We start from the raw sequence: 11548 nt of genomic DNA, 5'->3' as shown, positions 1-11548 counted from the left end.
TTCAAAATAAACAAATATGTACCATTAAGGTACAAATATGTACACTTTAGGTACTAAGATGTACCTTTAAGGTACCAATATGCACTAGGGCTGCAAAACGATTCATCGCGATTAACTGCATTCAAAACAAAAGTTTGTTTACATACTATATGTGTGTGTACTTTATTATGTATATATAAAAATACACACACATACATGCATACATTAAAGAAAAATATGTTAGATTTATATCTAAAATATTTATGTATAATATAGATTATATACAAGTATAAATATATACATACAAATATTTTTTTAACTATATACATGTGTGTGTATATTTATATATACATAATAAATATACACAGTACACACACATAATAGTATGTAAACTGTGATTAATCATTGTGCAGCCCTATTATGCACCCTTTAGGGGTAAGTAAAATACAAAGGTGAACCTTTTGAAAAGGTTCCGCTGCAGTGACAACTTTTGTACCTTTTTATCTAAGAGTGTGCTGATTAGTAAGATGCTACACATTAACCAAATGAAAATGAAAACAAATTAATTCTCAAACTCTGTAAATAAAAGACCTCAAGGATTTATATGATAATTCAAACATTTTTGTTTGTAATTGTCTAAATGCTTTTGTCACTGCCTACAAAACCCACAAGGGTACAGCAGACCAGAGTTTGACTCATTTCACTGAACTCATGTGAACTTATTGATCTCACATGCAAATGATCTTGCAATTTGCACAGTTTGACTGAACTCAACTCAATTGATCTTGACTATTTTATACTGCGGTCCTTGGATTGGCCGATGGTTGAAAACCATTAGATTTGCAATTTTATTTTGCAAAATAAAATAAATATATTTTATATATATATTTTAAATATATTTGAATAAAATATATTAAGATTTGCCATTTTAATTAGCAAAATTGACTGTGTTGGGTAGCATTGTTCAAGAACACTATCCTGGCAGGCATTTAGAAATCTTACACTGTTTTCTGTGTAAGACCTTACACAAAAAAAAAAAATTCACAGCATGTGTATCATGACCTGAAGGTCGACTTTTTACATTTTACAAAAAGGCTTTTTACTTGCTAAAAAGTATAACCAATCAGTTAGAGGCCAGAACAGATTTTTCAGCAAAGGTTTGGTCATGCTGATAATTTAGAGGTCTTTCAAATTCATGCATCAAATACATATGCTTTATAGGGTTAAATACCCCGTTCTTTGAACTGAGCATGAAACAATGGATGTGATTCCAGAAAACAAGCTTTATCAGTCAATGGGAACGTGTGCATGGTCAGCACTGGTGTATGAACTCACGCTAAGGAGTGCCTTTGTTTGAATAGTTTCATTGGTTGGCCAGGAACAAACCTTGGGGGATGTGAGGGATTAGGATCAGGGTTTATGGGGTGAAGTCCATGTGAACGACAAACAAAACAAGAGGGCCATAGATGCATTTCTGCAAGTGCTGAAGCTTAAGGAAACAGCAAGGTGTGAAAATAATCCACTGAGAAAAAAATGTATGGTGAAGAATTTAATGAAAAAAGTGGTGTTTGCTATTAAATTAATATGACAATGCTTTTTGACAAAAGGTTTAACCAAGTTAGAGGCAACTGTTAAAGCTGAATAGTGCAAACACGTTCTAACACATTATAGTGCAAGGGATACACAACCTAACAAAATAAAATTATGTCATTATTTACTTAGCCTCATGTTGATTCAAACCTGTATGCCTTTCTTTTTTCTGCGGAACACAAAATATGATATGAAGAATAACTTGTAATTGTTATCCCAACAGCATTTATTGGAGCCCAATGATCCAAATGTATAGACCAAAAACCCCAATGAGACCATTCTCAAAATATCTTCTTTTTGTCCCACAGAATAAAGAAAATCATACCGTTTTGGGCCAACATGAACGTGATTAAATTATCGCAGAAGTTTCATTCATTCATTCATTCATTAAACTTTTTTGTATAGTTTTTAAACCCATTTAAAAGTAAATGCACTCCACTGCATAAGAATAACAACCAGAACAAACAATAAAAAATATTGGGTTTTCTTTGTCATCTGTTTACATAGTATATATAGCAGAGAGCTTGAGAAGCTGTGGCCAAAAAAAGAATTGAAGGTCTTAAAAAAGAAGCGTACTAATCTCTGTGGAGTACACCCAGAAATATATACTACTGAACGCTGCCTTGAGTGCCAAGAGAGGTCAGCCAGGTTAGCCATATCTCATTTTTAGACACAGCCTGAATAAATGGATTGGGATTGGAACTATGGCAACACTGCCACTATTAGAGTTACTCAAGACAGGAACTAATTAAACATTATGTAATGGAACTTGTCAAGCATACTGGCAACTGTATGGATACATATGATGCTGAATCACCCCACCTGAGAGCAAACTTCTTTGAGGTCGCAATAGCATTGAGCCAGGAGATCTCAGTACTGTAACGTGACATCCAATCCTAATACTGCTAATTCAGCAAATGTTGGCCACTTATGTTACACAGATATGCATGGAAACTAGTCCCAAGAACAGCTCAGAAAAGTCTTATGGGGACAATCTAGAACAAGTCATCTCAAAATAGATACGAATGTACATCAATCGTGTTGGACAATAAATTTAATCTTCAATATCATATGTCTGGCTGAGTATCTTAAAAACAGACCTAGACAGTTAACAGTGATTCCATAATTAAATTTCCAAACAAAACTGTGATATAATGGTTGTTAAAATCAGATTAATAACCTAAACCTAAAAGAGATACTAAAAAACTGGCATATCTGATACTGACTGAATTGCATATATATATTACTTTTTAAATGAATGAATAAATGAATGAAAAAAAAATCCTACTGATTAATACCAAAGATAATTATTATTATTAATAATACAATCTTTATTTGAAAAATGGAGCTGAATAATGAGGTAGACTAGGAGCCTGTACAACAGCATAATAAATAAATTTAGAGTAGATCATGCAATTTTATATATTGCTTTTATGTAATGACATCATAGGGTAAAGCAATATTATATAATCTAGATTTTGATTGCATAATTACTATTCCTGCTTTTCATAGCGCACCAATACTGTGCTATTATAAACAAGGCTCCTCTTAAAACCTGATGAATGTTTAAAAAAAAATGGGATATTTGGTAGTCCCGAGAACAATGAAATCACATGCTAATGCTAATCTTAGCCTACTGCTTAAGGCATCTGGGTTGATTCAGACAAGTTTAAATATACGTTAGTGATGACGTCATATGCTAATGCTAATCCTGCTGCTTACGAATTCTGTGTTGATTTGGCAAATAAGTTTAATTATATGACAGCAAAGTCATCTCATGCTAATGCTAATCCTGCTTTATACATGCTCTTGGTTAATTGACAAATAAGTTAATGCTGATGTCACATGCTAATGCTAATCCTGCTAACTCTTTACAGATTCTGGGTTGTATGTGCTGACATGGCTGCCCAGTACAGTGTTCCTGACCCAGGCACTCCTGGAAAGATGTTCATGAACTATCAGGGCTTGGCTAGCTATCTGTCCAGCGGAGGTCAGAAGACACTTATGTGCCCATTATCACATCTGTACCCATTACTGTCACATGAATCATTTGACTTATGTTTATTCTTCATAAAGGTGACAACTACTGGGTCATTGACACCGACTACGACAACTATGCTATCACCTACGCTTGCCGCAGTCTGAAGGACGATGGCACATGCGAGGATGGCTATGCCATTGTCTTCTCACGCAACCCCCGTGGCCTGCCTCCTGCAATCCAGCGCATCGTCCGCCAGAAACAAGACGAGCTCTGCATGGCTGGTCAGTTCCAGCCCGTCCTGCAGTCTGGTAAGTTCACTGACAGTTTAGCTGCAACACAACAAAAGCAGTCTTATTAATTCAGCTAATCGTGCACATAAAGATGGAGTTTGGATTTGATTTGTCTGTCTAATCTGATTTTTCCCATTTCACATTTTACAGGAGCTTGCTAAACTGTTAGACGAAACGAAGAGCATGCTGGCATAAGAAGCGGCATCCGGGGTCATTCTATTTCAGTGCTGTAGAGATGCATGCGTGCATCAGGGAGACATCAGATCATTGAAATTCTTATCTCAAGGGAACCTTGGACTGTGCTAAGTGTATGTGACAATAAATATTTTTTAAACAAAACTTACTTTTGGACATTTTTATGGAATTTATAGGGGTGGGTGGTTGTGCATTGTTTTGCATATCATTGACATCTTCAGTATCACTGACCAGAAGTCTCGTCAAGTATGTTTTTGAAGATTATTTGAAATTTAAAATACATTAGAATGGATACACAAATGAATGCCCCATTTGTGTACAAACTGAAAGGGATATATTATACTCCACAGCATATTTGCATTAACAACCAATGCCAAGAAGAACAGAATCAGCATACAGTATACATCACAAGGGACAAAAAAGGTCTGTTTGGGAAACATAACAGAGATTATGGGAAAATGTCTGCCAAGGTTAATGAGGGCTTGTGAGATCTAAAATGGTAAACAATTGGACAGGTGTTGTTTTGCCAATTAAGTTATCCACTTAGTGTAGTTACTAGGCTTTAGTGGTGATAATTCCTATAAACTCACATTATACAACTCCTGGCTCCAAGCAAACTAAACACACAGACAATGGACAAATGTTAAGAAATTACAGTTACATTATTACCATGTAAGTATTTCTATTATATTTTCTAATATGTACTATATAACAAATATATTTGCAACAGAAAAATATATCTTGTCTTAGCATGCCTTAACAGATTCACAAGCTATTAAGTAGATGTTTTAAATGTTTAAAACTAATGTAACTCAAATGGCATTGATTTATTAAATTTATTAGAATTAAGTGTAATTAAAATCATACCAGTCAAGAGTCAGATGTGTCTTGGAGGAACATTTCCATTTTCCATTTCTAAAAATTGCCCAATTATAAGATATTCAAACTTGAGGATTTTCACAGGGATATAAATTAAATAACATGGACTATCAATAGATAAAAGGCATAATGTTTTCAATGTTAATCGAGCAGTAACGCACAGTTAATTCACATAATCAGTCCAACAACCTTAAAAGATGCAAAGGAAAAAGGCTGGCCTAAGTAAGTACAGTATGAACTTATCCAGTTCAATATTACGTTGGGTCATCTGAGGTCTTGCCAATTTATCAACAATAGGTTAATACCTTCTGAAAACTGTTCTTGTTATGATTGCCGATAAGTATTCTCATGCCAGCTTGTGTCTTGGAGACAGAACAGATTGTCCGTACTGTGCCACGTCTCTGCTGGAGAAAGTCTGGGTTAATGACATAAGGGGCTTTTAAAGCCTGAAAATGTAGGTAAACAAGATGTAGAAAAGTCTAGACTCCAGACTGGAAGTCTGGCACAGTTTTCTGAACTTGTACTTCTAAATAATACAATTAAAAAATAAGATTTAAATAAAATCAAAATGTTTACATTTCAAATACAAGGCTCCCTCTTTTGGTTATTTATACCCTGCATCATCATGAAGCAGCTACATTGAAACTTACTGTAAAACATATAAACAATTACAAACATTATTTAAATTCAATTAAATTCAATTCAAGTTTATTTGTATAGCGCTTTTCACTATACAAATCATTGCAAAGCAACTTAACAGCAAATTAAGTTTCTACAATATGTAGTGGTAGCTTATCAGTGGTGACTGTCAGTTAATGTATATGGTAGAAATGTACGGAAAAATCTATTAAAGACGTAATCAAACAGACGATGAACACTATTAACAGCAATTATTATATGATGCAATCAAACTTATAGCAAAATGTGGTAGCTCTGTATGTTGTTTCAGGGTTGGCATCATCTGAGGTCCTCTGAGGGGTTGGCATCATCTCTTCTCAGGTGTTCTGGATCCAGACTGAAGCTTGTGTAAATCCTAGTTACCCCGTGGCAAAAACAGAGAAACAAATACAAACATAATTAGCGTAGCTGCTGTTCCAACCAAGCAAAATGTATTTGTTTAACCCAAACTAAATAATAATAATGTGCATTTGATCAGATATACAGTAACTGATCAAATAACAGACTTTAAATATGTTATTTAAAAATGTAATTTACACATAATTTATGGTCTGTTTGTCACACAAAGCAGTCAAATGACATCAAGGACTATATTCCATTATATAGCCTAATAATATACATAATTATATAATAAAAATTTGTATAAAGAATTTGATACTTTTTCCAAAAAAAAATCTTTTTTAATTTAACTTTTTCAAAGGTCACTTAAGTGGCTCCATGTAGTACACGTTTTTAGAACATTGTGATAAAAACAATGAGTAGCCATGTGATACTGTGATGCCCAACCACTCATGAACATTAACAAAGTGACAGAATGTCAGCAAATATATTAACATACTGACCTGAAAAGATTAACTTGAAGAATTAACTTGGACTCATGCTTAGTTTGCTGTGGAGAAACAATGTTTTAAAAGGTCATATGTAAGTCTTATATACCAACAGAAAAGAACAAAGAGAACAAAGCAGCTAAGCAAACACTGAATATCCTTTGACGTTAACATATCTGTATTCTAGTGTGCTGCCTCACATAATCGTGCAGTCACATAAGATGTCCCAATCAACAAGATGTTCCCATAAAGAATCTGAGCTTATTTAAAGATTTCTGAGTAAACCTGTTAGTTTTCTGTTGTAGAACTGATAATTAAATGTTTTTTTTCTCACACACACACACACACACACACACACACACACACACACACACACACACACGATGGTACTCCTCACTGTCTCTCTCTCTCTCTATATATATATATATATATATATATATATTCCCCCATGTGGCTCATAGTGCACTACTCAGATACTGATAGCCACATATAAATTCAGTAATACTAAGTAGAGACTGTGGGTGGCACTGTTTCTATGGTGATCAGCCCACAGCCCTCCCTTCTCTCGGTTCCTCTATCTCCATCTGTCTATGATTGGTTGTTGAGGGTTAAGAGACTAACATCTTTACCCACAATCCTTTGCTCTATTCAGACAGCCAAGCTAATGCGCACCGGGAAATTCAGCAGTGGAGGCATGGCAAATGTATTCTCCATTCTACTCATCCGCTCCTACGATAAGGGTGAGTCCCTGTTTCCCAAAATATTCACCCTCAGACTTTATATGGTGGTGGGCTTCCTCTTATACAAAGCTTTTATATATTAGTATGATATCACAAGAACATTTAATAGGAAATGAAGATAAAGCAACATGCCTTTTGACACATTCATGTCATGTAATTTATCTCAGTACATCATTTTAGGATTTTAGACAATTTAGAAATTATAATATGACACTGAACTGGTAAACAATTCATTTGCACATATCATCTGAACTCATCCTGCCCTATTACAACTAAGACATATCTTACATAAGACCTCAGTTTGCCTAGGACCATATACGAAGGTTTGTCTGTCATTCACTCATAGTTACTCATAAAGTATGACTCATAACTGAGTTCATATAAAAAGTGGACCGAGATCGCTGTCTATACAACCTGCCAGATCTGATAACAACAACTGTACTGTATGTCTACAATTAGGAAGAAAGGACAGAAAGGACATTATTCTTAACCACACAGTCATTATTCTAGATGACAGAGGTTCACAGTTCACAGAATAAACTGAGAGATTGCCTGAACTGGTCCTTTGTTATTTATTGACACAATAGTAATAATGTAAATAAATGGAAACACACACACACACACACAGACAACAGTATGGGACAAAACATACTATACAATACCCAAAATAAATAAATAAATAAACAAACTTGCACATCGCTAAATATAACAAATATTAACCGTGAGTTATACTATTAAATAGTATAACATTGAATAATACCACCATTGTCTGGTTTCAATGATAAAAACCTCCCATATGATCTATGTGTGGCACCTATCATGTGATAACTATAATTAAAAGCAGAACATTTATGATAAAAGAGTCTTTACAGAAATGTGTGTGTAAATCATATTTCACACATTTTTCACAGTATAAATGCCATACATCCTGCAAGTAGCATGAACAACAGCATTCAAGTCAGTGTGAAATTTTGTCACTATACATGCCATTGAACATCTCTGCATTGCCAGCAACAAAAAAAGAGATGATTCTAAACGGAGTTCACTATATAACTCATTTAACTAGTTCAGATGAAGCAGTGATTCTACTATTTTCTTTATTTTTCATGGAACGATCTGATGTGTAAAATGTTTTCACTCAGTTTGAGAAGAACCAGTAAAAGATTAACTACTTATGCCTTTGCCCTGCTATTGCTTTAATGTAAATTTTATTTAAAATGAGCTAAGACAATTAAGAGAAAGCATTCAGATACTTTACAATTAAATCTAGTGTATGTATTTCAATGCATAAATCTTAAAGCATGTCTTACATTATGCTATCTACTGCAGTACTGATGCTATCAATTGCACTAAATTCCCGCGCAATTGCATGACAAAGCAAATGTCTTTTCATTTCTTCTCATGTGGCTATAATTCATTTACCTAGTTCAGATGAAATTTATTTTCATTATATTTCGTAGCATGATCTAATGTGTGAACTGGTCTTGCTTCATCTAATAAGAACCAGTAAAAGATTGACTCTTTACGCCTTATTGTCATAATGCCTAGATATTACTCAATGCAGAACATTACAAACTAGCATGTGTTTAACCCAGGAGGGACACAACACTTCCGCCTTTTGTTTTTACAGCCTATGAAAATGACTGATGTTGGAAAAGAGGACTGCCTGAAGGTTTTTGCATACTGAAGCATGGACTTACACCACAGCTTTTCGTTTAGCCAGTGGGAGGAGGGGTATAGAGAGGTTAGTGAATAAATCTAAGCAGTTTTGTTCATTTTATATGGTCCCTTTAAGAAGCCACTTATTCAGGTGAGTATTGTACTTAATAGTTGCTCATTTATATTGTTATTTGTCTTCAAATTCAAAAACACAATGAGCATGCATCTACTTTGGCAGAAGAACAACTATAGAGGAAAACTAAATAGTTTACTGATGTTAATGCCAGTTCAAATATAGACCTATAAACTATGAGACGCCATCATGGAAAACAGTCTCATATCTAAGTGGTGATTTTATGACCCTCCAATAAAAAGGCAATTAGGAGATAAATAGCATGCATACTTGCTTTGATTAGAGACCAATGTCTGGCACATCCAAATCTACAGCAGTGTGACAATGACATAAAAAGGATTTAATGGAATAAGGAATCAAAAAGAAATTGTTGGTGAGATTTTTCTGTGAACTAATTAGTAACTGGACATTTTTACTCAGGACTTTCTTTGAACAGTGCACATTGCTTTGCCACATACAGTACATCTGTACTTGCAATTTGTGGAGCTTTATTAATGATTATAAAAGGTCAGGGACTTTAACATCATTGACATCATAAAATAGCTGTATTAGCATAATACTTTGTACATATAAAGTCCTAATAATAATGAAAGAGATGTAGGTGAGATGTAAGAACAAGCTTTTGTTTCCTGGTTTTCGCTCTAGCCTTTAGCTTTAGAGGCTTTGATAAGAGAAGTATGTGAGAATCTTTTCTAATGATTGGTAAATGCTGTCCCTAGCACGTTAAACCCTCTCAAACACTGATTGTTGTATAACTTTAGATAATCATGTTAACTTGCTTGACTAATTATTGACTTTCCCACAGAAACAGCAAAAAAAAAAGAAAACGCAGAAACTGTTTTCCATTCACACTTGCTCCAAGCACAACAATTAATCAGTTACCCCTATTTATCAGGCATCCAGTTTGATCTTTAAAGGAGATCACACACTGATCAAAGGTCTTTGTCCCTGGTTTTCGCTCTAGCCTTTAGCTTTAGAGGCTTTGATAAGAGAAGTATGTGAGAATCTTTTCTAATGATTGGTAAATGCTGTCCCTAGCACGTTAAACCCTCTCAAACACTGATTGTTGTATAACTTTAGATAATCATGTTAACTTGCTTGACTAATTATTGACTTTCCCACAGAAACAGCAAAAAAAAAGAAAACGCAGAAACTGTTTTCCATTCACACTTGCTCCAAGCACAACAATTAATCAGTTACCCCTATTTATCAGGCATCCAGTTTGATCTTTAAAGGAGATCACACACTGATCAAAGGTCTTTGTCTCTTTTTCAGGAGCTGTCTTAAAAGCCTCATCAGTGCATGGGTCCTTCATCACTGGAAGCCATGGAGGACCTAAACTCTGTGACTGTGGGCCCACTAAAGCGTAGAGTACAAGAGAGGAAACGGATTCGTGAGATTATCAAGACCAAGTTGCAGCGAAACCTCTCCTGCTCAGGATCTAAACTGAAGGGGACTCTAACAGGCTTCTTCCCTGTAGTGAAATGGCTTCCGAAGTACAAGGTGAAGGACTATATATGGGGAGATCTGATGTCTGGGATCATAATTGGCATCATATTGATCCCTCAAGCCATTGCGTACTGCCTGCTGGCTGGTTTGGATCCCATCTATGGCTTGTACACATCATTTTTTTCAAACATCATTTACTTTTTCATGGGAACGTCAAGACATGTTTCTGTGGGCATCTTCAGCCTCATGAGTTTGATGGTTGGACAAGTTGTGGACCGGGAGGTCTACCTTGCAGGCTTTGATTTGAATGAAGACAGTACGAAAAACGCATTATGGTTAAATGGCACTGGGCAAGCTAACACTACTCTGGTCAACTTGAAGATCATGGCACTGAATATGGAATGTGGAAAGGAATGCTATGCCATTAGCATTGCCACAGCTTTAACATTTCTTGCTGGAGTCTACCAGGTACATACATTTTCTTAAATCACATCTGCAAATCACCACGCAAAGATTTAAGCGCTGTAACCATCAAACTCAAGTAAAAAAAAATTCATTGAAATAAATGTGAGTGAGAGATTCGTGACCAAAAAATAGTTTCTTGAAATGCACTTGTACATCACTCCTGGGCTGTTGTCACACAATTAAACCTGCGAAACGAATCATGGGAGCGAGTGTCTGTCAGTTGTACCCTTCAAAGTACCCTCTGAAGTGGCCCATTTGCGACTGAAAACTACTGCGTGCGACTATGAAATAATATTTAGGAGCACCTGTGCGACTGACCCGATCAGCATATTTGTGTTTGCGCTGAGGGAGCTTCAAAGGTTTTAATATACGTTCGTGTTTCTGCAGCGTTGAGTAATGTATCACAGACATATCCTCTCATTATAACAAACAAAGTGTTGACGGGGTGTAAATAAGATATTCATTGTGCAGTGTAGAGGGCTTCGTCGATTATAATGGAGTTTTGTGAGATCGGGATAAACTAAGATGAGTGACAGCTTTTAACGATTATTAAGGGAGTTTGCAAATGTGATATTGATTTAATACAACAGTTCATTAAACAAGAAGTTTATATTAAGTGACTTATATTGTCTGACAACAACACAATTGCCTTATTTTTTTTTAAGTAACAGCTGAGCCGCTGC

At 35.2% G+C, this 11548-nt stretch overlaps 2 protein-coding genes across 2 annotated transcripts in view; both read left to right on the top strand.

Moving 5' to 3' along the window:
• The first annotated feature begins 3376 nt into the window (after nt 1-3376).
• Nucleotides 3377-4179, top strand: rbp4l (retinol binding protein 4, like). The gene is made up of 3 exons (XM_016277629.1): nt 3377-3559; nt 3646-3858; nt 3991-4179. Exons 1-3 carry the CDS (start codon nt 3415-3417, stop codon nt 3999-4001), a joined length of 369 nt encoding a protein of 122 aa, XP_016133115.1. The 5' UTR covers nt 3377-3414; the 3' UTR covers nt 4002-4179.
• A 2906-nt stretch (nt 4180-7085) lies between these two features.
• Nucleotides 7086-11548, top strand: part of slc26a1 (solute carrier family 26 member 1) — a 6912-nt gene continuing 2449 nt past the window's right edge. The window contains exons 1-3 of the mRNA XM_016277628.1: nt 7086-7159; nt 8790-8903; nt 10227-10868. Coding sequence (XP_016133114.1) covers nt 10254-10868 — 615 coding nt within the window. The 5' untranslated portion in view covers nt 7086-7159; nt 8790-8903; nt 10227-10253. The remainder of the gene's footprint in view (nt 7160-8789; nt 8904-10226; nt 10869-11548) is intronic.

Source organism: Sinocyclocheilus grahami, unplaced genomic scaffold (assembly GCF_001515645.1).
Source record: "Sinocyclocheilus grahami isolate Dianchi unplaced genomic scaffold, SAMN03320097.WGS_v1.1 scaffold114.1, whole genome shotgun sequence".
Lineage (NCBI taxonomy): Eukaryota > Metazoa > Chordata > Actinopteri > Cypriniformes > Cyprinidae > Sinocyclocheilus > Sinocyclocheilus grahami.
This window is presented reverse-complemented; position numbering and strand designations above follow the sequence as displayed.

Excerpts from the sequence above, each read along its gene's own strand:
- rbp4l (XM_016277629.1), top strand. The coding sequence starts at position 3,415 with ATGCTAATGCTAATCCTGCTAACTCTTTACAGATTCTGGGTTGTATGT. Across the intron at positions 3,560-3,645 it reads TAGCTATCTGTCCAGCGGAG|GTGACAACTACTGGGTCATT; the intron begins GTCAGAAGACAC and ends TTCTTCATAAAG.